At 46.4% G+C, this 27,464-nt stretch overlaps 1 protein-coding gene across 1 annotated transcript; it reads right to left on the bottom strand.

Moving 5' to 3' along the window:
• Window positions 1-3,956: 3,956 nt before the first annotated feature.
• MOGAT2 (monoacylglycerol O-acyltransferase 2) lies at window positions 3,957-27,100 on the bottom strand (the record flags this gene model as incomplete). Its single annotated transcript, XM_082277368.1, has 6 exons — window positions 3,957-4,111; window positions 6,133-6,332; window positions 6,483-6,657; window positions 8,094-8,298; window positions 19,607-19,785; window positions 27,007-27,100. 6 exons carry the CDS (start codon window positions 27,098-27,100, stop codon window positions 3,957-3,959), a joined length of 1,008 nt encoding a protein of 335 aa, XP_082133494.1.
• Between the last annotated feature and the right edge of the window lie 364 nt (window positions 27,101-27,464).

Here is a 27,464-nt window from a genome sequence, read left to right as displayed (position 1 = left end):
AGCAAGAGAGAATCCTCTCCCTAAGTGAACTGAAAAAAGATTATTATAGGGATGGTAAACTGACTGATAATCTCAAGGGTTGTCTTTTTACGTTGTCAGTGGGGGAAGGGAGAAAGGTGGGGAGAGGAAAGTGTTCTGAAGGTTTAGTCTGATTCTGACTTTTTTTCCTTTTAGTTCTGTTTAATAAACTTTATTATATTCTTTTAAGTTTTGTGCCTGCTTTGCTTTCTCCTAATTCTTATCTCACAGAAGGAAAATAAGCAAGTAATGGATATTTCGAACCAAACCACTACACTCAGTTGGTGTTTCTGCCTGGTTTATGAGCTGAACCCGCTACATCAGTCATCAGAGGTTTTCTTCTGAGCCTCATGATCTGAACCTGCTAAGTAAGGCAAATCCAGATTAGAGCCTCTGGCAACAGAAATACAGGAGAGATCAGGAGGGAAGAGGTGGGAGGAAGTGACAGGCAGAAGGGGAATACCGAAGCACCACACTTTTATTTCTTACTGTATTTTCTTTAGAATTTCCATGTAAGTCCTAAAAAGGGTGACATTTGAAATTTCTGCAAGAAAGGCAATTGGATATATCTCTTCTCCTTGAGCTTGTTTCTCAGATCAAAGCCAGCTGTGTAAGTAGGGAGTGGACATGCTGGAAGGAAACATAGAGTGTTGTTTTAGCTTTAAGTGGTCCTTATATTGAGGTGACAGCTCAGAGGTCCCTCAATTGAGGGTGCCTTGGAGGTGCCTGCAATTGAGCCAGTTCCAAGCTAAAGAGCTCAAACCTAAACACTGTTTGGTTTGGTTGATTTGAACACTTTTCTTTAGGCTTCTCCTGCCTTGTGTAGCATCAGAGGAGTTTTAATCCTCCAGACAGCTCTGTGTGAGGCTGAAATGGCACAAAAGCTTTTTGAGTTACAATGTTTCTCTCAGAGACAGCTCTGGCTTCTTGAGATGGGACCTCTCATTATGCTGAGCCCCCTAAAATAGTCCTGGCTGTAAAGATGCCTATGAATTAAAGTTCTTAATGTTATATTTAATACAAGCCCAGGCACTGACTTTTCCCTCCTGGGTTATATAGGTCCCTGAGGGATCAAGTCTGTTTTCCAGTCTGTGAGATAAAACTGACCTTAAAGAAAGCCAATTATGTACAGCCAACACTCTCCTCTGGCCACTCCTCTCCAGCACCGTGGTCTTTCTTCACCTTTGGATCTCCCTGATCACCGCAACAACTTTCAGACAGCTCCAGCATCTTCCTTCCCATGCCTCCCTGGGATTTTTTCCTGACCACCCATTTTCTGCCTTTTCTCTCTTTCTGGCTGGTATCACAAGCCAGAAAGGTGATAGGCCAGCCCACCTCTCAAGCAGGTGTGTCTCTGGCACTGGAGGTATCACTGTGACAGCCCTGAGCGGATAAGACCGAGGCCTCCATTGCCAATTGGGAGCACACCTTCTAACATGGCTTCTCAGTGCGGTAGAAGTCTTTTCTACTGACCAAACCCCTCTTGTCATTACAAATATCTGCCATCCTTGTCCATGACTTTGCATCCTGCCCCTCTCCATTTCCTACACCCCCAACACATCACCAGATTCAACCACTCATCTGACATCTCTGGAAATCTTCTCCCTCCCCTCACTGCTAATTTCCATTCCAACAGCAGCACCTTCTCTCTTTTTCCCCTTGCATCAGCTCCTCGTCCTCACCTCTGGAGACCTCCCCCATCCTCACAGCACACTGTGATGTGACCCTGGGGACATACCCATCGCTTCCCTCTGGCACTGATCCCCACTGGGATGTTTCCAGAAGGCCATGGCAACATTCCTGAGATCTGTGGGTGGATGGCCAGTAAAAGGAAAGGCAGAAGAAAGGATAGAGAAAAACACCTGGAGCTAGAGTAAAGTTTGGATGGTGATGAACTCCAAGAGAAAAGGGTGGGAGATACATTTCTTTTGTTTCTGGTGCAGAAAATCTTCCTCCTGCTTGGGCACCTCTGTCCTTAACTAAAAAGAAAAATAGAAAGCAAGCAAGAAATCATAGCATGTGACCTGGTTTATTGGACTGGATTAAGTGTGGGATTACAGGAATGTTTAGAATGTTAACCAGGGCTCCATTAAATTCTTCCTTGCTGCTGCTTGTTTTCTGGGAATGGGAAGGATTTGCAGTGGGTCATTCAGATTAAGAATACGGTGGAATAACTTGGTCAGGGCAGGAGACAGGAAAAGGAAACAAACGCCAATGATGGCCTGGTATTGTCAGTTGAGACAGAGTTTTCAAGTTTTAAACAAGTTTTTCTTGTTAAATGCAATTCTTGCAGTTTCAGGAACAAAAATGAAGTGCATGTGGTCTCTAGGATTTTTGGTGGCTCCTCACAAGCAGGGAATGGGATGTGAGGAAGAGAAAGAAATGAAGGGAGGGATGAAAGTATCAGGGCTCTGTAAGGGTGAACTGAGCAGATGGCTTCCTGCCACCTGAAACTTCCACACTGCAAAATCCCATTAAGTGCAGAGTTTAATGAAGTTCTGGATATCAAAAAGAAGCAGCTATTTAAAGCCTTGATCACCTGCCAAATGTGTCTCCCCCAAACCTCAATGGATATTTCCAGTCTACATCACTTCTGCCTTCCCCCATGTCTTGGTCCTCTTTCCTAAGAAAATGGCCTCATTTGTAGAACAAAATGCACAGTGACCCTGCTACCATAGCTGGTGACTGGTCGTGTTCCCATGCAGGGATGTCTGGGATTAAACTAATCAAATTGGAAGCAGGACTCCTAGAGCCCAGGTATGGTGAACCCTTTGGGTGAGTCCCTAGACTTCATAAATTTAATTCTATTTATATTTTTAAACTAATTGTTTAAGAACATATTCAGAGCAGGCAGCTCAGGGGCAGCTGCAGTGACAGCTGCAGATGGAGCTCTGGAGGCATGAGGTGGAGACAAGAAGCTACTGGCAACCCTTTGCCCAACAAAAGGGCACAGGGACCTGTGGCACAGCCAAGCAAATGGATGCTCTGAGACACTGCAGGATGCCGGGCCTCAGCAAGAAGAGCCCAGACTTTCCCACACACTCAGATAGTAAGGCCACATAAGCCGAGGGTTTCTGTTTTTGGAGATTCCTCCTCACTTCTGGAGGCTCCCACCCCAAGCTGTTATTTTGTTCTTGCGCAATTAAATTATTTGAAGGATCCAGATGTCTGAGACTGTGCTATGGGAAACCAGGGGTTGAGCCAGTAAGGAAGCCCAGTCTGACTGTGTGAGTGTGGAGTGTGAAGCTGCCAAGGGGCCTCAGTCCCAGCTCAGGTGGTGTGAGTATAACTGCCAGAGTGGCTTCTGGTTTCTTTACAATAATTAGAACTATTTTATAGTTCCAATACATATTTCTAATGGAATTTATTTAATCTCTATTTCCCCAGTGGGCTATGGCATCATTCTGCTGAGGGTGCTTGGCATCATACTAGGAATATGACCTTTCTGATAAACTGTGCTTCAGAAAAAAGAGCCCAGAGCAATTAAAAACGTAAAATGCACCAAACAAACAATGTTCATTTGTTTATCTAGATGAATTATATTTTAAAAACCGTATGCCTTCAGCACAAATTATGGCTCATTCTTCCATTTCAAAATGAAAATAATGCAAAGGAAATAATTTCAATACTTCAGATCTGCCTGGAAATATCTGTATAAAGTGGCATCCATGCCAGACTGGAAGTGCGAGTTTTGTGCTGGGGAGTTTCAATTGTGCTGATCACAAATGGGATTTTTTTTTCTTCTCTTTTATATCTTTTATGTGGAGAAAAAATTAAAAACCTGGCTCTACACCCATGCAAATACTTGGAAAATCAAGCTCTTTTCCCTGTGCTATACAGACTATATGCTAACTGAGTATGTTGAGCTTGTGAAGTAGTTCCAGAGAAAGGGGAAACTTGGAGCTTGATCTCCATGGTTTCACCTTGCTTGAGGCACTCTATATAAATTCCAGGTGGCCGTCTTCTGGGACATTATATTTAGCTTTGTGCTTCTCAAAGAGATTGGACAACTCATTTAGGTATTTTTGATGGACTTGATCAACTTCTTCCTCAGAGGGTCTGTGCTTCTTCTGCACTGGAATTGGCTTCCCAACTGGAAAAGAAGCACAGGTGTTAGGAGGATTCAGTCTGAACACTGCTCACCCTAGCACAGAGCTGAGGTCAGCCTCTCCAGGATGGACAGGTTAATATGGCCAGTTATTTCCTGGAGCTTGGGAGATAGCAGAGCCAAGGAGGGATGGTGGCTCAGATCCTGACCAAGCTCTTGGTCTCCAGGATCACACTGGTCCTTGCCTCAGTTTACCCATCTACAAAGTTGGTTAATGTCAAAGACCCTCTGTGTAGTCTTTTGAAATAAGTGGTATATCCCAATGCAGTCCCAAGATCTGCTTCTCACATCTCAGATGTGCTGCAGATAAACACAATATAAAGACAGGATAATATTTAGGTTGGGCTTTCCAAGCTGTTTCCACATGGCCCTGGGAATCTGCATTGCAAATGGGGAAGGTGAGGAACAAGGGAGCCCCACACTATTTAAATACACTTGCAGTGGAGGTGCTTCCACTTTGCTCAGATTAAAGATTCTATTAAACATCTGATTTTTATTAGGAACCAAGCACTTATTTATCTTCTTAAAATCATGTTTTATTCTACAGAAAATCTAATTATTTTGATTCCTATCACTAGAAGAGCCTTTCCATCTCCCAGAGCTACCAGGGGCAGGACCAGGTACCTGGCAGGGGTCAGAGAAGTCCGTGAGGTACCTCTCTTGCTCCGGTCTCTTACTCAAGTTGTTTTTGTCAACTGACAGAGGGTTTCAACATCTTATAATGCTATTCTTCATCCAATTAATGAAGAGTCCATGTGATGCTACACAGCTCATAACACCATTGAGACAATCCAAACAGGTTGTAATACAATTAGAAGTAATTGCTGATTGTCAAACTTCATCAGTGGTGTAAGCTCTAACCATTCCAAACAGCATTTTTAATTACATTAATTCACAGAGCATCAGCCACGCTAGTGGGCCAAGCATGGAGACATCGAAAAACTTACTCAAAACCAAAGATTTTCTTGAAATTTGGTCTCCCACAGACATGGTCTCTGGTCAAAATAGTTCATTTCACATGCAAATAGGTTTGGATTTGCAGATGTGTTTGCACAGGACACTGAGCAAACCTGCAAACTGCTTCAGTGTTCACAGAACCACAGGATAGTTTGGCTTGGTAGTGACCTTAAAGATCACCTCATTCTACCCCCTGCCATGAGCAGGGACACCTTCCACTAGACCAGGTTGCTCTAAGCCCTGTCCCACCTGCCCTTGAACACTTCCAGAGACGCGGAGCAGCCACAGCTTCTCTGGGCAACCTGTGCCAGGCCCTCACAGCCAAAAATTTCTTCCCATCCATCTAACCCTGCCATCCTGTTACTCCAGGCCCTTGTCCAAAACCCCTGTTCAGCTTTCTTGGAGCCCCTTTAGGCACTGGCAGGGGCTCTGAGGTCTCCCCAGAGCCTCCTCTTTTCCAGGATGAACATCCCCAGCTCTCCCAGCCTGTCTCCAGAGCAGGGGCACTCCAGCCCTTAGAGCATCTTGGTGGCTTCCTCTGAACTCACTCCAGCAGCTCCCCATCCTTCTGATGCTCTTACCCCAGAGCAGGAGGCAGCACTGCAGGAGGGGGTCTCACCTGAGTAGGGCAGAGGGGCAGAATCCTCTCCCTTGACCTGCTGGTCCTACTTGTGTTTGTAAAACTGCCTTGGAAGATGTTTAACGCAACCCTATTGGAGTGGTTTTTGTCACCATGTTGTGGTGTTGGGGTTGTCTGTGTCTCACAGGAGTGATGAGGTGGCCACATTTGCTCTGGAGCTCTTCCCAGCACAGCCCAGATGACTTGAGATCTGTCAGGAGATCAAACCAGATTGCCAAACCAGTGTGACACGAGAACAGTTGGGGATGCTGCTTTGCAGCACATTTCTAGCCCACTACTGCTCGTGCTCTCTGGCATGATGCTTCAGCCTGGCAGGATGATGTCACAACTCTGGGACTGACCCTGTTTCCCCAGTTTGGCCAGCCTGAGTGGGTCTGGCATCATGTCAGAGTTCTGTGGATTGACTCACCCACGGTGCAGATGGGCCGTCGGTACGGTATCAGCCCAAAGCTGTACTGGAAGATGCCTCGTGCGTGGAAGAGGGGAAGGGAGATGCCCATGATCTTCTGGAGCCGGTGCTGAATCCTCCGCAGCCAGGAGCCCTTGGGATTCTTCACCTGGTCAAAGACATCATTCTCCCCAAAGGAAAAGGCAGGGACCAGGGGGGTGCTGCAGGGAGTCAAAACCAGTAGGGTGACATGATTAGCAAAGTCCATCCCAAAACCCCTTCATTCCTCTCCAAAGCAGAATCACCCAGTAATCAGTCACAGAGCCAAGCACCCCTCCCTCAGCACCCCTGGACCCCACCCCCTGCATCACCCGTGCTGGATGGCCAGGCGCACAAATCCCTTCCTGTTCTTCAGCATCAAGGTGAAGGATCCTGGCCGGGCATCCAGTGCCTCCTGTGCCCCACCGACAATGATGGCCAGCAAGTTCCCACCCCCTGGCTTCTGCAGCACGTAGGATGCACTCTCCTTGTCAGAGGGGATGAGGCCTGGAGAGCAGAGAGGAATTAAAAGTAAAACCCATCTGTAAAACACACCTGACTGTGGTTTGTTCTGAACCTTTTTCCCCCATAATCCATCTCTGGAGAGGTGCTAAATAGTTTATTTTCAGAGTTGATAACCCCAGCCCAACTCCCTTAAAAGGTGCTGGATTTGTCCACAGCTCTGCTGGGTGAGTACAAAATTATCCATTTGCTGTCTGGCTCAGAAGTGAGAAATGAGGGAAAAAATAAGGAAAAAAATAAACTGAGAACTAGCTGCACTTGAGCCCTAGGAAAAATCTGTTTCAGTTTGTTGTCAAGTGAGACTGTGTCCAATTCTGAATAATTCTGAAGTCAGAGAAACATTTGCTTTAGGTCAAAACACACGTTTCAGTGGATGGTACTAATTTAAAGTGGAATTTAATGAAGGATTTGGTCCCTTGGTGTTGTTTACTTGAATAAGTTAGAAATCTTTAATTCAGAAATGACAAAGCAACATTGTTTTGACTATTTAAAAAAAAAATCAATCCTTGTTTCAGGGGCTGAAATAATTTGCACATTAAAACCTCATTGTGAAATGGATTAAATTGACCTGAAATTGAGTTATGCACCCAGCTCCCACATTACAGTGATTAAACCTGCCTTCACCTGGGTCATAAGTATCTCATATATCTCACTGTTTGGATTTCTCACTCTCTATGTAAATATTTTTTCAGCAGCAGGAGCCAGAGTTTATGTGGAAAACAGGGTAACGGATGCCCTAAGGTACATCAGATGGAACAGGATGCCTATGTTTAACCTATTGAATTCTGCCCACATTCATCTGGAGAAGTGACCATTGCCAAGCCCACTACTGAGAGATGGAGGTCATCCTGCCAGTGTCCAAAAATCTCTCAAACTCCCTTTCGCCTCTCTCCATTTAATTTTTACCTGTCCCTTTTCCTATTCCTTTCACTACATCTTCCTCCCCTGCCACACTCCATTGCAGTAGCATGAGCTGCTATTTTCATCCTCTGTCCCTGGATGCTACTTCCCTGGAAGCAGCAGATGCTTCAGAAAAAGAGGGGTTTTTTTTCCTCATCATTTCAAACCTGAATATAATTTTTATGGAAAGAGATACAGGAACACCCTGCCCTGCTGCTCTCAGTGTTTCTGTTCACAATTTGCTCTGCATTTTGCTGTTACACAGCAGCTGGCAGAGTGATGCCCTGAGCACAGAGACCATTTATGAAGTTGAACAACAGAGATAACAGTGAGGAGGACAATTTTTAACTTCAAAGGTTTTGGGTTACCATCTCTAATAGCTGTGTCCATGAATGGGATCCAATTGGCCCCAGATGGGGAAAACCAGACCCTTGACTCCTCTTTCCCATGTATCTTCACTCTGTGTTCCTCTAAAAAGCACCCACATATACCACTGCATGCCAGAGGCCCGTGTTCCTTACCTCCACTCATTACATAGTCCCTGAAGAACGGGATGCGAAACCACAGGGAAAGCATCATCAGATGTGGGGTGATGCCTGGGAAGAGCATGGAAAAGCCAGATGCCTCTGTGCAGAAATTGAGAAAGGCTCCAGCTGCCAGGACTCCATGGGGATGAAATCCCACCAGGTAGTTCTGCCGAGGGTCCAGCTCTGCTGTCTTCATCAACTAGACCCAGGGATGAAGCCAAAAAGGGGCCAGAGTTAGTGCTGTCACCTCAGCAGGGTGGAACACTGGCTATTGAGAGCAGATAAGGCATTCCTGGAGGGGCGTGCCTTGCACCCACCGTGCCTTTCTGTTGGAAAAGGTCAACTGGAACAACTCCCTCATTTTTCACTGAGATGTATTTCACTGCCCATATTTCCATCTCCTCCTACCCATTGGCCTAAAATGACTTTTCTAATGGCACAGTTCCTTATGTTGCCTTGAACTGGTCTAGGTGATGTTGGGAACCAACTTTGTTTAAGGTGTCCTCCAATACATTTTCTAATTTGGGGGGAAAAGTGAAAAAAGGATGATTTTTTTCCACATAGTCCCTCTTGATCCCACAACCAGAACAGCAGAGGAAGTGCATAATCACTGGTAGACCTACTACACAGCACAAGCACATGTCCCACCCAACAGCTTGGTGTGGATCCTAGGTTTATCCTGTCCTGAAGCATGTGCCAGGTGATTCCAGGATGTTTTTCACACATGGTAAGTTGAAATCTAATTCCCAGACATCTAACAGAGAAGCTGATGGTTTTCTTCCCACTGGGGAAAGCCTGCAGGAGGCCAGCTGTTTGTGTCTGTGTTGGGTGCCCAGCTCCATCAAAGAGTAGTGGATGTCTGCCCAAGGCTGCAGCAACTTTAGCAGGAGGAGGGAACGGGAAATGCCCATGTCCAGCATTTTAGGGATGGGCAGCATGGATTGCAGATACAGTGCAGCTCATGGCCAGCCCTTGAGGGCTGGCTAAGCAGCTTGTTAAAATCCTCAGCCTATCTGAAAGTGACATTGAAGCCTGGGATGGACTACATGGGAGAATGGGTACCACAGAACAAGAGGGGATGGTTAACGGGAGATAAGGAACAACTGGGATTTGAACTTAATTACACTTGTTATGGACTGCCCAGGGGAGAGGAGCTGGTGTGACAAACCCACCCTCCAGCTCTGGCACCAAGAAGACCTTGCCATGACAATATCAGCCAGCATGTGCACAGCCCAGGCAGAAGCAGGCAAAAGTGAATGCTAACATCTCTGCACTGTTTCTGTGGGTGCTGAGGATGCTCACAGCAGCAGCAGAGGACGAACCTTTCCAAGGTTAGTCATCACATCATTTCCTCCCTGAAAGGGTGGTCAGACATTGAAACAAGATGACCAGGGAAGTGGTGGGACCACAATCCCTGAAATTGTTCAAAAAATATGTAGGTGTGGCACTTGGGGACATGGTTAAGTGGGTGTTTGTGATAGTGCTGGGCAACAGTTGGACTCGATGGTCTTAGAGGGCTTTTCCAACCTAAACAATTCTGTGATTCTGTTATCACAGAGGCACCATGCATTTCCAGACAACTCAAAGGCACTTGTGCTCAAGAACAACCAAAGCCCTATGCATTTCAGTGTCACCCCTCCAAGCACCCTGATTCAATCTGCACTCAGGGTGCAGTTAATGGTGCATGTATTTTCCTAGAAGCAGCTAGAACTGCAGGCTAATCATGAGAGTGTATTTTACTTTCTTACATCATGGCTCATTTTCCACCTGTCCGAAGGCACTGTTGACTGTACATGTGCCCATTCAAGCACCTGCTCCTAATGAGGGGAATGGACAAACAAAAGTCCCATCACTGCCTAGATGCAGAGGTCTCTAGGCAGGAAGAAAAGCAGATGGCTGAATCACTAAATGCCCAAGGCCCCTGCTACCATTTGCTATTTTGAATAATCTCAGCTTGCATCAATGTTTCCTGCATTCATCTTCACCTTCCAAACAACCTTTCATCTCCAACTGATTTATAAGCAGGGAAGCAAGATGCTCAGGCATGTTGGAAACTGCTACATTTCTGGCTGTGTATGTGCAAGGAGACAAGAAGCGCAGAGGGGGGCACAAGACAGCAGCCACTGAACTGTGCAAACTTCCTTGATGGGAGAGTTCGCCTGTGCTAAGACACCACACATCTGTAAAAACCCTCCCTAGGAAACAATCAGCTGCTGTCTTGGTGCTCTTCGCAGTGAAAGAGGAAGGAGAACAGGAAAGCAAAGAACACAGGATAGTGCTTGGAGTGACAAGACAAGGGAGAATGGTTTTAAACTAAGAGAGGGAAGATTAAGACTAGCTATGAGGAAGAAATATTTTTATGATGAGGGTGGTGAGGCCCTGGCACAGGTTGCCCAGAGAAGCTGTGGCTTCCCCATCCCTGGAAGTGTTCACTGGATGGGACTTAGAGCAGCCTGGTCTAGTGGAAGGTGTCCTTGTTCCAATGAGATGAGTTTTAAGGCCTCTTCCAACCCAAACCATTTTGTGATTCTGTGATAAGACATGGTCCTGGGCAACTGGCTCTGAGTGGCCCTGCCTGAGCAGGGGGTTGGGCATGTTGACCTCCAGAGTTCTCTTCCAATGTCACCCTGGTATTTGAATCTGTGATTTTTGACTCTCTGCCTAAGCCATGGGCAGCTGGAGGGTAGCAGTTGAGTCCCTCAAGACTTGATGGATCTGGTTAATGTTTCTGCAAGAGCTGTCCCCTGCAGTAGCCCTGGGGAAAGAATGTCCTCAGTTTGTCACAATATCTGCTCACATCTGGATGATTTGGCCAAAACTCACAGAGAAACCAGAGAGCTTATACAAGACTAAGAAAGAAATCTGTAGCAGAGGAGAGACTTGGGCAAAGTCTCCTACACTGTAGGTCTAGACTCTACACTACCCTTTTCCCTCTGGAAACTCTTCCACACAGAAACTCCATCCTCCCTTCTGGATTGTTCCCACTGTCTCACTTCTTCCCTCTCCACCTGGCAGAGGTCAGTCTCCATTCCCAAACTGCCAGGAAAGTTAATAATGTGACTGTGAACAGCCTCCCTCTCCTGCTGTCCAGCTGAACTGCCTAATGGAGCTGGGTTTGAGGTGCCAAGGAGTGGGACTATCCTCCATCCTGCCTGGAATGAGCTGTCTTTTCCACACCCTCTGGATGGCACTTGCTATTCTGGTCTTTATGAATGAATTGAACATTTAATAGTTGTCAAAGTACTTAAGGGTCCAACCAAGCTGGTGTGTGCATGAGCATGAAAAAACCCAAGGTTTTTCTGGTGAGCTAAGAGCAGTATCTCATCTCAGAGGTGCCTGAGATGCCAAGTTAATGTGTATGGCCTGTGGTCTGAAAGAAATGAGCTGTTAGCAGCTCAGGGTTGTGCTCTCCAAGCTGAGCCATGGGTTTGTTGACTTCCTTGAGATTCCCCTTGGCATGGTCAGGATGCCTGCTGATGAGCAGTAATGATGCATTCTCAAAAGTGCTATGAAGCCTTCTGGATCCCAGATGTGGGATGATCTTGGCCTTCCTAACAAATCATAATTGTTTAGGTTGGAAAAGCTCTCTAAGATCATAGAGTCCAAACGCTCTGCCAGCACTGCCAAGGCCACCACTAATCCATGTCCCCAGCTGCCATATTCACATGGCTTTTAAGTGTTTCCAGGAATGGGGAGTCCACCATTGTGTTGGACAGCCTGTGCCAAGACTGGACAACCCTTTCAGTGAAGAACTTAAATTTTGAAGGATGAGGTCTATTTTATGCTTCATCATGGAGAAGTATAGCTTGATAGCTACAATTTTTCAGGGCTTGCAGTGAGTACTCTAATAGAAAACTCCCTTTATTCTGTCTACTCAAATGTGGGTCCAGGACATGGGTGAAACTCTGCCCCAGTTCCCCCAGCTCCCCAAGAGACATGGTGGGACCTGCTCCATGCACTGTCAGCTGTGTTAGGGAAATGCATATGCAGACTTACGGGAGCTCTGATAAGAGCCCAGGTACTAGTGAGGATCTCAAGCAAATTAATCCAAATTTATTTTAAACTGGATTAGTTAAATGGCATTAACATCCCAAATAGATTATTAATTTGATGATATTGATGAGGTATTAAAGTGCTCTTCATTTCATATTTGTTTTGGTTTAGTTTTAATTAATTTTGGAGTGGATTAAGTGAATTAAGATAATTGGAGCTAGGGCTTCTGAGTGACTTTATCAGCCCAGGAGTTTAGCACTGGTTTAACCGGGATGATTTAATTCATCCCTTGAGATGCGGCTGGGTTCTCCTAGTTGTTCCCTACTGACTGGATTGTCCTGTCCCAAACCGTGGGAAGACAGAGGACAGGCAATTCCCTGTTTAAGGCTGGTGCACTAATGCTTGAGGAAGGGGTAGTGAGGCACTGGCACAGGTTGCCCAAAAAAGTTGTGAATGCTCCATCCCTGTAAATATTCAAGGCCAAGTTGGATGGAGCTTGGAGCAACCTGGTCTAGTGAATGGCATGCCTGCCCATGGCAGAGGGGGTTAAAACTAGATGATCTTTAAGGTCCCTTCCAACCAAAATCATTCTGTGATTCTGTGATTCAAATAAAATTCTCCCAGAGTCTAAAGGTTTGGAGGGTGGGTGCTCCAGAAACCCCTGGAGATGCATTGTCTGCAGGGCTGAAGGGGTTAAAAAGTTGTTAAGTGAAGAATTAATCAAGTCAAGTTGAAATGAGTAGGAGCACTGCATGGTGCATACCATGTCAGGGGGCATGTAGTCAGGGAGGACACTGATGTGCCATGTCATTGCATCCTTAAGGATCAACGAATATGAGGTGGGAGAGAGGGAGGAGCATGGCATTACCCCCACAGTCATTCAGAGAGCAGAAGAGGATGTGATGGAGGAGGAGAGGTTAGGAGAGCTGATCAGAAAGCTCCTGCCTTCTTCATTTAAAGTCTCCCAAATTGAATTGCTACTGTTTTTTATCCTTCTCTGGTCCCAAACTCTGCTTCTGTGGATGTTACTGTCAGTAATCTGCTCTTAAGTAGGATAAACCTCCTTTCAACTTTGTACTAAACAAATCCTCAGGTCTCTAGTTTTCCATGGGCACCTCCCAAAAGCATCTCTTGCAGGATGAAACAGGCAGTCAGTTTCTCTGTGGGAAGAAGCCCAACAAAGATATCCAAGAAACCCAGCCAGATCTGAAGAAGGACAAATTGTGCCAAGCTGAAAAGAAGCAGGTCACCCATCCAAGGGTGTCTGAATGGGAGACCAAAAGAAGGGCAAGTATCTGAGTACTGCCAGCAGCTGCTGAGGGTGGGTTTCAGGTCCCAGCAATGGTGAAGGTCTGAGAGGGGCAGTTGGAAACAGTGAGATCTTTGAGCCCTGGGATTTTCTCCTGGTGTCACAATGCCATGTCAGAGCTGCATTTGCAGCAAATATTGGAGAATCTGACCAGCTAGGTGGATTTAAATTGAGTTTGGATGGGACTTCACCACCCTCACTCCAAAGGCTTGGTAAGGATGGAAGGTCCAAAGTCCTCCCTTGTTCTGGTAGGACTTCCTTTATCCAGTGGATTAGCAGTGCAGATGGTGGGGGACAGTCCTCCAATAGATCACAGCCATGCCCCCCCTCTTACTTAAGGACCCGCCAGAACAGAAGAGTGCCAACACATGGGACAGAGAAGTTCCTCAGAAAAGGATAGCAAGGTGGCTTTGGGCCATTTGGCCATGACTTTCTTTTTCCCTGACAATGCCTCTTCCAGCCAACAGAAGGAAGCAAAGGGAACAGCCAAGACCTCTGGAAATCAGAAATTGTATTTAATGTCATGGGCCATGACACAAGTCCCCAGTTACAAATAATACCACTCTTCTGTGAAAAGAAAGGAAACATTCCTGGCAGTGATTACTTCACATGAACTGGAATAGTCCCCTCTACAGTGCCTTGTAATTCCCCAGAATCACAAAACATTCAAATAACCTCCATCACGGTTTGTGCAATGATGAGAATGAATGAGCCATGGGATGGAGCCTTCCCAAACTACAGCTTCAAGGGTTCAACTAATTCTCCGATAACTCATTTTAGTTATGCTAACAATAAAACCAGTAACACCACCAAGGCCACAAGCACAATGACAGAGGTTGCTGCAGACAACAAGGTCCAGCTGGCACTTAGATAACCCCAAGGCTTGTAAGAAATGTCCTGGTGGCTCTTCACAGGGAGAAAACAGTGCGGTGAAGACAACAGGGGCCTTTCCTGTACAGCAGGTTCTTTCCAGGCTGCCCTGAATAAAGCCGGCATGATTAACCCTACTGGGGTTGCGCTGAATGATGACAGCAGCTGAAAACAAAATATGTCCCTGTCTTGGGTTAAAAGGCAAATGTCTGCCAAGGAAGGCAGGAACCTTCCTGGAACAGGAAGAAAATACCCCTCCCTCCAAGCTATTTTAATTTCAAAATTACAGGGCTTTCAGGCAAAAAAAAAGTAGAAAAAGGACTAACACTTCTTTACTAGAATATATATATATATGTATCAGGACAGAACAAACCAATAGCAGAAGCTTCCAACCCACCAACTACAGTTTTTCCCTATGGTGTAGTTATGATCACGGCCGGCAGGGGGCGCAGCCGGCCCTAGCGAGGCAGAGAGATGCCGTGATCCCCTCAGCCGGCGCCGGGAGGGAAGGAAGGAACTTGCTCCTTCTGCAAACTCAGGGTTCGATCTCAGCACTACCAAGGAGCAGCTGGCAGAAGCAGGGAAAGCAGGCAGATTCGATCGTGGTGCCGAATTGCAGCGTAGCAAAGTCCTGGAGCCGAATACACAAACTCCCGCAGCACCACGCTCTCCTCAATCCCCGAATGGAAGGAAGGCAGGACCCACCCCCATCAAGTCTCGGGTCCGAGTCCACAACTTACCGTGGCATCACGCCACAACTCCCGAAAAACCTTGAACAGAAAAGCCCACTCCCCCAGCCAAAAACTCCCCAACCCCACAACAACTCCACTGGAATGCCAGGGGACTTCTTTTTGTGTCTCGATCGCTGACTATTCACCCAAAAAAATCACCCCCTCCCCCTTCTAGCGTCTCCCTGAAAACAACGGGAAGAAATTAACTGAGAAACCTAAAAAACCACAACAGTCCCCAAAATTTCCCCCAAGACGTTAATTTTCACTTCCTACTGCTAGAATGGACTCATAACCCAGGTTTTGTGATCCAAAGGTGAGATGTCTTGCCTAAGCCAAGCATCCAGCCCCAATTTTCAGTCAGCAAGAAATATGGTGACTTCTGTTTGAGGACTGTGGTAGAGATAGATCTTGTCAAGATTATGCTTACACTTTTCCAGTTTCACCTTCCTCATCTGGGGTTACCAAAGCACCATGGCTGTATGAGGGAGGATGGTGACAGGACAGGATGGGACTGGGGAGAAAAAGCCACAATGTCCATTCACTTGCCCAGAGGATGCAATTTGTTTTTACTGTTAGGCTGGGTGTATCCTTCATCGTAAAGATGCACTGATAAATGATGAGGAAGGGATTGTGAACATGGAGATAGGGTTTGGGCAGCAGCAGACAGATTACTGACTAGTTTTTCAACATAGCATAGATAGAGCAGTCCACAGCATCCAAAATCACTCTGTAGGCAACATCAACACAGCAGACATCACTGGTCATCTGTTCAGACATACTCTAGCCCAACCAGATTCATTTTACACCTTTTGGTGTATTTTTCACAACTTTATAATGCAGCTGAGCTCAGCCATGTATTGGAATTGAAGAATCATAGATTCATTTAGGTCATAAAAGCCCTCTGAGACCATCAAGTCCAACCATTACCCCAGCACTGACAAGACCACCATTAAACCATGTCCCCAAGTGCCACATCTACACAATTTTGAAACAATTCCAGGCCAATTGAAGGACTACAATGAGGGCATATTAAAAAAAAAAAACAAAACAAAACAAAACAAAAAAAACCACTTTTTTTTTTTTTTTTTTTTAAGATAGGTTTTAAATGCAGAGAAATTAAGCAGAAATAACTTCTCTGGGCAATGAACTGGACCCTGACTTGGATTCTCACTGCAGTTTTTCTCATCCCCCTTTTGAAAACACTCAAGCTCATTTGGGTCCTGCCTGGCTCTGATTCTCAAATCATTAATTGAAATGGAATCAGTTCCAAGGGGGATAAATCCAGCAGCAAAGTGGTACTTGTGCAAGGGTGGTATCAGCAGAAGGCGCACCTTGCACACACTGCAGTGGCCTAGCTCATCACTGGCACGCTCCATGTACTGCAGCATACTGCAAATTCACACTGCCCAGAGAACAGATGCTCATCCCAACCTCTCTTTGCTTCCAAGATAGCAAACATGCACAGGGATCCCTTAAAAGCAGTGTTTAAAGCTGTTTCCTAAAATAAGACAGCAGGCAGCACATGCTGCCTCCAAACACTTGACCATGCTATGTTTGCTGCTGGGATCTGGTAGGATTAGGAGGCACACTTAATCTTCCCAGAATGCCTAATTCTCCAGGGCTTAACAAACTCAATCTACACACAAATACAGCCCAGAGTCCTGGATGCCAACCCAGTCTGTGTCCCCACATCTCACTTCCTTGTGCCCCTTGTGCTGGGACTTTGGGCAAGAGGCGTTGTTCAGCCTGAAGAAGAAAAGGTGAGACCTTAGAGCCCCTGCCAGTGCCTAAAGGGGTTCAAAGAGAGCTGGAGAGGGATTTTGGACAAGGGCCTGGAGGGACAGAACAAATGGGGATGGCTTCAAACTGCCAGAGAGCAGGGTTAGATGGGATATTTGGCAGAAATCCTTGGCTGTGAGGATGCTGATGGCACAGGCTGTCCAGAGAAGCTGTGGCTGCCCCATCCCTGGAAGTTCTCAAGACCAAAGTGGGCAGGGCTTGGAGCAACCTGGTCTAGTGGAAGGTGTCCCTGACCATGGTAGGGGGGTTAGAACTGCATGTTCATTGAGGTCTCTTCCAACCCAAAACATTTTATGATTCCATGTTTCTATGACTGAAAAAATATCTTGGAGAAATAGTATTATGTGATTTCCTGGTTATAATGCTCTCTATATTATATATTTTTTAAATTTTTCTGCTGTCCTTTTGTGGAACTTCCTCTATTTTCTCACAGAGAAATGGGGAGAAAGGTTCCACAGAGCCCTCCCGGCCCTCCCCCAGGCAGCTGCAGCCAAACCCCATACCATGCTCCCTCTACTGGTCTTAGTGGTCCTCTTAAAAGAAAGGAGAGACACGGAATGCAGTGAAGCATTCAGGAGCGGGGTTCCATGTCCATTAGAAAGGGACAGGAGAAGGATCATTGCTGGGCTGAGCTGGCAGCTAAATTTCAGCAGAGATGTTGGTCCAACACTTCGTAAGTGGTGGATTATGGCCGCAGATAATTTACAGAATATATATTTGCATATAATTATTACAGTCACAAAAATCATTGCATTAATGTATGGTTTGGGTTGGAATGTGATAAATAACATAGAGAATAGAAATTTTCAGTTCTCCTGAAGTTGCTGAATAGAGTTTAAAGCCTAATTAGCAAAAAACCCCATAAAAGGATGTAAAGGTATGCACACTGGATGATAAATGCGTCTTACCAGTGGAGGAACAGATAAAGAGGATTACAGTGGGTTTTTTTGCAAGTTAGGTAACAAGAAGCAACAGCATATGCCTAAAGAAAAATTTCAAGGAAAGGTCACCTTTCAAATCGAAGTATTCACTGAATAGGACCACCAGAGATCCCTTTAGAGGATCCTCCAAGATCATAAAATGATTTCCAGTAGGAGGCATGCAAATTAGTTCTAGGAAAAGTGATGATTTATGTGTTAGCTAGGAGACACGCTTTAATGAACATGTATGATTATAATGGATAAATACCTTATTGTAAAGCCTCATCACGCACATTAGATAAAAGGAGATACCCCTGTAATATGTCCTGCACAGATAAAGAATGCCTGCTTTCTAACACTTCAAATTGTATTAGAAAGCTTATTTTCTGGCCGATTTCACTATCAAAGGGGCCTTAAAAACATTCCACTCCCTGCCATGGGAATGGACACCTTCCACTAGACCAGGTTGCTCCAAGGCCCGTCTAACCTGGCCTTGGACACTTCCAGGCACGGCACAGTCACAGCTTCTCTGGGCAACCTGTGCCATGGCCTCACCAACCTCACAGCCAAGAATTTCTTCCAATATCCCATCTAAATCTACTCCCTTACAGTTTGAACCCATTCCCCCTTGTTCCATCACTATAGTTTCTGATTAACAGTCTCTCTCCATCTTCTCTGTAAGGCCTTTTCAGATACTTGAAGGTGCTGTGAGGTGTCCACACAACCTTCTCCAGGATGAACAGCCCCAATTTTCTCAGCTGTCTCCATAGGGCAGGTGCTCCAGTCCCCTTTTTGACTTCGTGGCCTCCTCTGGACTTGCCCCAGAAGTGCCATTTAACCTTCTTATGTTGGGAGCACCAGACCTGTGCACAGTATTCCAGGTGGGATCTTAGGAGAGCAGAGAAGAGGGTCATTTTTGGTTGAGCAGGAAAGCTGATGGGCATGTCATCTCTGGTCCTCACTTTGCTCTGGCTCCCCTTAATCCTTATCCCAGGCCCTACTCCATTCAGGATGGACTCTCAGGCTGGGTTCTTACTTTTTCTTTTGGGCTGGTGGGTTCTTTGGATTTTTAGGCTCCCGACTTCATTATCCTGGACTGCAGCACCCAGCTTCTGACTCCAGGTGATTTCTGACCAGCTGGGTGCATCCCATCTGAGTTCTCTCAACAGACAATGGGTTTCTAAAGGAATTACCTTAGAAATTCCCATTTCCTGATCTACCCTTGAAGCTCTCTTCCTTGCACAACCCATGACCTCTTCTGCTGCATTTCTCAGATTTGTACCAAATGGTGATGGCTCTGAGGCAGGACTTGCTGCTACTCTATGCATCCACACCATGCCAAGGGGACACCAGATAAAAGAGTAAGGGCAAAGGCCAGCCACATGCATTAAGTAAATCAGGGAATGTCACAGAAGCCCCTCTCAAGAGAACAGTAGCTCTATGAGACTGCCCAGTGCACACACAGATTTACCCATCCATCCCCTTCCTCAGCAGAAGGGGATACTGACATTGCAGGACACCCAGGATCTCTTGATTTTGGTTAAAACTTGGCCCTGTGCCAAATGGGTAAATTCTGAACAACCTGAAGGGCAGGAATGTTGCAATATAGACACAGAAAACAAAGGTGAGATTTACCTAACAGCTGTAATGCAGCAAGGTTAAATAGGTGTGGAAAAGCCGGATGATTGAAGGATGTGGTTTGTGAACATGGTGATCCCTATTTTTTACTGTGTCTTCCAGTAATCTGGGAGCTGGGAAGATTATCCTTCAACACTAAACTTCTAGCACCCCATGCCATGACTGCTGACCCCAGACTGTATCCAGACTCCAAGGACAAAGCTGGTCCCTGAAACACTGAAGAGCCGATAGATCGGTGGCACTTACCGTGATGGGGAAATAGTCCCTCATGTACCTCCAGATGATGCAGTTCCGGAGGATGTGGATCCGCCGCCCACCCTTGCTGGGTTTCTCTCTGTCTATTAACCACCATGCAGCATAGAGGGTACTGACCAGCCAAAAACGAGTGAAGAAGAGGGCGATGAAGGCAGCTGTACAGCACTGTGCTGAAAGAAAAGCCAGCAGTGACTTGGCAGTTGGATTAGGTGGACTTTGGGAGAGGAATAGTTCACTTGGAGAGGCATTTTGGTCCTCGGATGTAGCCCAAGCCTCCACTGAGCTTGCTGCTGAATATATCAGTGTGAAGGAACCTCTGATGCAGAGGTGGTTTCTTTTTTATCCTGCCCAGGAACCTGAAAAGACACTAAGCACCTGCCTTGTAGCAACCACCAATTTCTCCAAAGGCCACCATGTCCCCCTCTTCCCAAAAGACTGATGGATCTCACTGCATCCACAGTGGATTCACATTCTCATGGATCAGCTCTCTATCCTTTGCTGTCTTGCTTTTCTCTGGAGTCAGACTGATCTCTGCAATGATAATGGCCTTGTTTTACTCCAAAACTGCTGTTAATACCCTCTGATGACACCTGATACTTTGCAATGGCAGCAAAAAGGGTCCTATATCCAGCCTGTACAGTCCCCAATAGCTTTTTCTTGAGCTAATGATTCCCTATTTTAGTTGTGTCCATGATTTATACACATAGATAAGATTTTACTCTTTACTGAGTTTTTTATTATTGATTTTGGACCCTTTCCTCCACTTCTCAGGTTCAGTCTCAACTCTAATCTTGGAGTCTAGAGGATTTTCAGTTCTTTCAACTCGATGTCATCATGAATTTTATAAGAATGTTCTATTTCATTCTCTAAGACTTCCATCACTTGGGACTTTCTCCAGTTAGTGCTCAGCTTTTACCTCTACCTCCCGCCTCCCTTATACCCTATGTTTTGGCATGGGAACAAGAGAAGAAAAGTCTTTGTGCAAACAAACATCATTTGGTACATGAAATCCCACTCAAGCCCAATACTGTCTGCAGAGACTGGAAAGTGATGATCAGCCACCAAGCTGCCACCTGGTAAAGCAGATGTGCGCCTGGGAAGAGCTGTGTCCTCTCCATCTGTTCCTCTGGAAGCCTTAGTATTGCTTGTGAAGGGAAAGACTGAGCTGAAAAATACCCAAAGATTTATCCAAATCCTTTGCCCTCCCCAGCTCATGGGTTACATAATGTTTTATACATTTTGTTCTACTTTGGGTCTTCATCACAGATCCACCACCCAGGGCTGAAAGATATGAGGATGGAGATGCCCTGCTCAGCTTCAGCTTCAGCTGTGATATAGATGCATCCACACCCTCATGCTCTGAGACATCTTTTCCATCTTTGGGAATCACCTCGTACCTGCTCTCTCCACCTCATCTCAGCTAAGGCCTGTCAGAGAAGTGGAATAGGATGCTCTCATCTAAGACCTTTGTGTACCTCCTGTTTGCTTTCACTTACGGATAAATAAGTGGATCATGTTGGTAGCTTTTCTTTTTTGGTGATGAGTCACCCTGATTACAAAGCATGGAAAAGCAAATCCTTGCCCCTTTTTAAAACACTGTCACGATAGAACCAATAATCCCTATGGGGGGGGGGGGGGGGGGGGGAAGTGCAATAATCTAACAGGATCCTAAATCCCCTTAAAGCTGAAATGGGATTGTTTGTCTTCCTATAAGTAGAGACACTGCAGCAGGCACCTGGGTAGGCACTACAAATTTGCCAGTGGAAAAAAACCTGCAGCTCTCTGCAAAGCAACAGTTCTAACCTGTAATGCATCCTGCAGGTCAGAAAGAACTACTGCTCCCACCTGGTGCCACACTTTTAATGGAATCATAGAAGTCCCCTCAAATCTGGCCTTAGACACTTCCACGGATGCAGCACTCACAGCTTCTCTGGGCACCCTGTGGTTGCCAGGGCCTCACCACCATCAGAGCCAAGAATATCTTCCCAATATCCCATCTAACCCTGCCCTCTGGCAGTGGGAAGCCATTCCCCCTTGTCCTGTCATTCCAGAGCCTTGTCAAAAGTCCCTCTCCAGCTCCCTTAGAGCCTCTTTAGCACTAGAAGAGGCTCTAAGGTCTCCCCAGAGCCTTCTCTTCTCCAGGCTGAACACCCCCAGCACTCCCAGCCTTTCTTCAGAAAAGAGGGGCTCCAGCACTTGGAGCATCTCTGTGGCCTCCTCTGGACTCGCTCCAACTGGAGTCTCACAAAAGTGGAACAGAGGAGGAGAATCCCCTCCCTCAACCTGCAGCTCATGCTTCTTTTTCAAATGCCTCAGACATAGACTTTATAACTCTCAAGAATTGCATAGAACATGAACTGCAGCTCCAGGGTCCACATGATAAATAAACACAATTTTACTACAGCTGGGAGTTAGGTTGTCAGGTCTGCTGCAAAACTGTGCAGTGCCTAATTCTCTTTTTATCATACTGTGCAAAGCTCAAAGTACATTCTGCAAAGTGAAGGAGTAGTTCTGGTCCAAATCCATGCTTTATCTCGCAATTATATACTTATTAAGTTCTTCCTCAATTCATTTGCAATTCACCTTTTTTTTTTTTTTCAGAGCAGAATTTGCACTCAGTGACCTTCATTCAATTTTAAGTTTTTGGGGGGTTTTTGTCCTTTTAAAACCTTTTGGTGCTCTGTGGGAAAGGAGCCCATTCCTGTCCCAGAATGGACTGTCAGTCTGAAAGTTACTGTGGATAGACCAAAGAGACAGGAAAGTTCCAGAAAATGTACAGTTAAATCTTCATCCAAACCAATTCCAACCTTAGGCAGGCACCTGATTATTTATGGTCTGTAGTTTGGTGAGAAGGAGACACTCTGTAGCACTGTCTGGACACTGAGACTTTCTGGGCCACCAGTGGCAGAGTATTTGCCACAGAGCTCTATTAGTGCTTCCCAAAAGCCATGTCAGGTCCCCAGGTTGAGTCCACCACCACCAGTCCCACTGCTCAGAAGAAATGGGCAGGTTTGGGTGTGAGGTTGCAAACAGGCAATCCTCATCTCCTCCCTCTGCAGGTCTGGACTCTTGTGCTATAGTCCAATTGCACATACTAAATTGCTATAAAATGGCTTAAGCCCTTACACAGAGCCCTTTCAAGGCAGACAAGGGCTGTAAGAGCAGGGCTAAGGGCATCATGCAAGTCTTTGCAGATGCATCAGTTCTGTTATCTGAAAATAGCCAGATAATCCTGGGCTGGGCTGATATTAGCTGCTGCACTGTCTGCACTGTCATGGAAAGTGGAGACTGCTTCAAACCAAAACTAAAACCAAAGGGTCCTTGACAAGAAGGAATGCCATATGCAGACCCTAAATCTTGCACTTTCTGACCAGTCCAGATGCAAGAAGGTTTCTTTGTGGTTGTCCATGGTGAGATTTGGCTTTGGATGAAGCATTCATAGGATGGTCTTGGACTCTGCGCTGCACCTGTTGAGCAAGGTTGCAGCAACTTTTCATGGTCCAGGACTCAGCATCTCACATCTCTATGGCTGTATGGGACTCAGCAAAGAAAAGAGACATCAATTGATGGCTTTCTTGGATTCTTTCACAGGCCAAGTGGTTTCCTGGGATAGATTCCTTCAAAGAAGCTCAGAGCAAAAATGAAGTGGTGGGTTTCTTATGCTGAGTAGTTTTGCTGTGAGCTGCAAATCCCTCTCTGGACAAAAAATTGGCCATATCACAGAAAGCACAAATATGCCATTGGGTCCAAGTGAGCCATGGGTTCCAAACAAGCCACAGGTTTCAAAGCACATGGAGGACTTTTCTGGCCAAGTCTAAGCAGCAACCATGTCCCATCAAAGTGCTGCTAACCCAGAATTTGTTCATTCAGCCTGAAACAGGGAAAACTGCAGCCCACAGAAAGAGATTTTTTTTATTGCAACAGCCCCAAAGTGAGTCAGATTCATACTGCGCTTGTCAGGAAGGTTTGCAAAATCATCACAGAATCACAGAATGTGTTGGGTTAGAGGGATCTTAAAGACCATCCAGTTCTAACTGCCCCACCATGGGCAGGGATACCTTCCACTAAACCAGGTTGTTCAGAGTCCCATCCAGCCTGGCCTTGAATGCTTCCAAGATGCATGTTCCTGAGGTCCCCAGTGCCAGCCTGGAGTCCCTGATAGTGACCACCTACACTGATACGGCACCCTTGGGCACAGCTGATCTGGGCAGGCTGTGGACTACACTTAGCTGCCAAGGAAGCCTGATCACACTGGTATCACATTGCCCTTTAAGCCAATCCTAATGACTCGAAGGGTTTGAAGGCTGGGTTTGTTATGCTGGGTCTGCAGAGGCAGCGTGCCCAGGTCTACTGCCCCTGCACTAGGTTTGTTTGCCATGGCTCAGCCCTGCACTCATGGTTCTGCATGGTGTGTCTGGATGGACGTCCATGCCCAGTGGAGAGTAGGAATGAGAGAGGCAGCAGGAAGCAGTGCAGCAGGCTTGGGCACCAGCCTGCTGATTTCAGTTTCTGCAGTAGCCTGGTTCCCCTCTATTACGAGGGGGCACTGGTCGGTACTCGGATCATGTACTGGAGAGGCAATGGGGTCCTCACTCCATGCCCTGCAACCCATTCTTACACCTTGAACTCTTCCTACAGCAGCTGTCAGCCTCGGAAGTAAAATGAAACCTTTTGTCTCCGTGCTCTTGTCAGGAACATCCTCAGGAAAACTGGCAGGGCAGACAATGCCTGCCTGTTGCAAGGGATGCTGGAGCAGAGCTCCTTGCCAGCACTGAGGCCGAGCTGCTGCCCTCACCCACCATCCTGCCAGGAATGAATGAGTCCCTTGCCCAGAGCTTGGCTTTTCAGGCGATGCATTTGCACAACCATAGCAACAGCTGCCTGCAATCAGCGCTGCTGGGATCTCTGGTCGAAGACCTGTGCAGCGGTCAAATGGGTGTTTTCAGAAGCCCTCTTCTGGCAGCAGAAGCACAAGCCTGTCTCCCAAACAGTGGAGCAGCCGGCAGCTAAATCCTGCCCACGGAAGGTCTGAGCTCTGTGCCTGAGGGTTATAACAGTGCAACAAGGGGTGCTTGGCAGCTCACGAAGAAAATAATGGTATCTCTTAGCATCTACCTTATGCAGTTGTTAACTGGGAGATTTTGGGAGGAAAGCTCCAGGCTCAAAGAAACTTTGTAAAATGAACCAAACCAGCTGGAATTGCTTCGTAAGGTTTTGTTATCACCTTTCTAATGCCCTTCTTAAGAGCATTTCTTAACTGCTTTTGGTTTCAGATTGTATCACCAAAAAGACCCCAAACTAAAACCAAAACCAAAAACAAATAAACCCACAAAAACACACCAAAACACCCAAACAACAAATCAAATTCTTCCGGGGAAAGAAGATAAGTTCTGGAAGGTCAGCCATGGGAGGAGGAGTGGGTTTGGGTCCCATCCCCATGCAGAGCAAGCTGCATTTCCCTGCAGGAGATAGAACCTGTGTTGCAAGTAACTCCTACAGCTGTAGAGGATTCCTTCCTCCTGGCCATTTGCTGTCATTCTGCTGGCTCCAGAAGTAATTTTCATCTGTGGAAAGTCAAGTGCCAGTTTGCTCCCAATACCAAGAAGGAAAAAAACCTCAAGTACAAATTGTTTTATTGGAAAATACTGTTAAAACTCCGTAAGCCCCAACTGCATCCATGCTGGGAACGGGGATGTGCTGTTGGATCCCTTGTTAGCACTGCGACCACATCTCTACTGCATCCCAACTGATTCATGCACTGTGGAAGGAAATGCAGGTGGCAGGGACAGAGAGGGAATCACGGAGCACTCCAAAATGTCCCATCTTGGCCAGCTGGGTCCAAGGCTGCACAGCTCTTGCCAGATCTCCATCTTTCTTGCCAGGACACATTCATGTCTCCTCCTGACAGGTGTTCTCTGGTGGCAGAAGGTTGATCACAGGTGGGATCTCTTCTTCACTGGAATGTTGATCACAGGTGGCATCTCTTCTGCTCAGGGAGACCCCCAGGGTTTATAACACAAGTACACAATGGCACCAAGGGTGGCTGTTTGGCACTTCTCTTCCAAAAAAAAGGTAGCTTCACCCATCCCGTTGACCAGCAATGGCCCCTGGCCTCTGGAATTGCCCAAACTGGGCTAATGTGTAGTTCAGAAGAGTGATACTTAGCATGGACCAATCCTACACCAAGAAACATTTAAAGAGCTACACTATCTGGACCAGTATGGTGCAGTCCTCCGATCCATCAGATACCGGTGCAAAGGTGGCCATTCAGACTTAAGTCTGTGGCAGAATTTGGAAGGGCCCATCTCAGAAACCAAGTGGGACTCAGAAGCACAGCCTGTGCTTTCTGTGCAGGTATAGTTCTGGAGATGTTTGTGTACCAGGAAATGGATACACACAAAGATCTGCTATGTTCTGGGGCTAGTCAACAACTGTATTGCCACAAAAAATGAGGAGCTTTATGCACGTCCCATCTGAGATTCACAACTGGCATACAATGGGAAACTCTGTGATGTTACCTTTTAGCTTGGCTCCTGATGTGCTGCAGATGGCCCCTGACATTTTACAATGATTACCTGCCTCTGATACTCCCATCTCTTTATTTCCCTAACGCTAGGAAACACTGGGATGCCACCTTCCAGCCTGATGGGCTCTAAATGTCTCCAGGCAGTTTGTACTCTCTGATGACGCACTTCTGGGTCTCCCATCTCTTTATTTCCCTGTGCATCCTATCCAAAACTGCATGTGTGTCATTTCCATCAGCACCTGATGCCATCCACCAAGCAGTGAGTTTGTCTGCATCTCAGTTTGCTGGTTTGATTTTCCTCAACTGTTTGGGTTTTCTTTGAAAAACAACCTTTTCGAATGTTCAGGGGCATCTGTAAAAAGTGAAGTGTCTGTTCCCAGGGCTGCAAAGCAGAGTCCTCAATGCTCTTCTTATGGTACCATTCCTCAAGCATGGTAATTCTGTTTCCCATCCCTAACACCAAGCAGAGCAACAGCTTAAACCAGGAAAACTCTAAACCTAAAGGGCAAGAGAAACTGAAAACCCCACCCAGGTTTAGATGCTGCATAAGACCTGTAAATATTCCCATGCACAGGCAGGCAGCCATACACTTCCTTAGTGCTACCGTGCTCTGATCAGGTGGTGAGAAGAAGCCAAAAACACTGGCACAGATTGCTCAAGGAAGCTGTGGCTGCCCCATCCCTTGGGGACCTGTTCAAGGCCGGGTTGGATGGGGCTTGGAGCAACCCGGTCTAGTGGAAGGTGTCCTTGCCCATGGCAGGGGATTGGAACTGGATGATATTTAAGGTCCCTTCCAACCCAATACTGCAATTCTATGGAAAGCTTCTCTGACTTCTCAGAAAAAGGAAGAAGAGGTGTTTCTTACCCAGACCCAGGAAGCTGAAGACCCATTGAACCACTGATGCTGTCTGAAGCCTTCTCTGCAGTGGCAGAGACAGCGGAGCGAACTCAACCTTCATCTTGGGTTCTGCATGCACGTCTTGCAAGGAGAAGGAAGCAAGTGGTGAATCCAAAGTGCAGTCACCTGTCAATATCTACCCAGTGTTACAGTAGAAGGGATTGTGCAACATACAGTGGCAGTGGTGGCTGCACACAGCACCATCCCATACAGGGAGGAGAGGGAGGTGTCACGGACTTTACACCATCATGACTCACAACATGGTTAGATGGTGACAATTTTATGCTTCTACCACCCAAATCTGGGAAGTAAACTCCATTCAGGACCTGATCCTGCCTTCAAGATCCTGTCTCTTTCAAATTTTGCAGTATTTGGATGTCGGCAGAGACAATGAGGCATTCATGCCTGTAAGCCAGTTTTATTTT

The sequence above is a fragment of the Coloeus monedula genome (assembly GCF_965178545.1).
Source record: "Coloeus monedula genome assembly, chromosome: 3".
Lineage (NCBI taxonomy): Eukaryota > Metazoa > Chordata > Aves > Passeriformes > Corvidae > Coloeus > Coloeus monedula.
The sequence above is the reverse complement of the archived record's forward strand: the minus strand, read 5'-3'. Positions and strand labels throughout refer to the sequence as shown.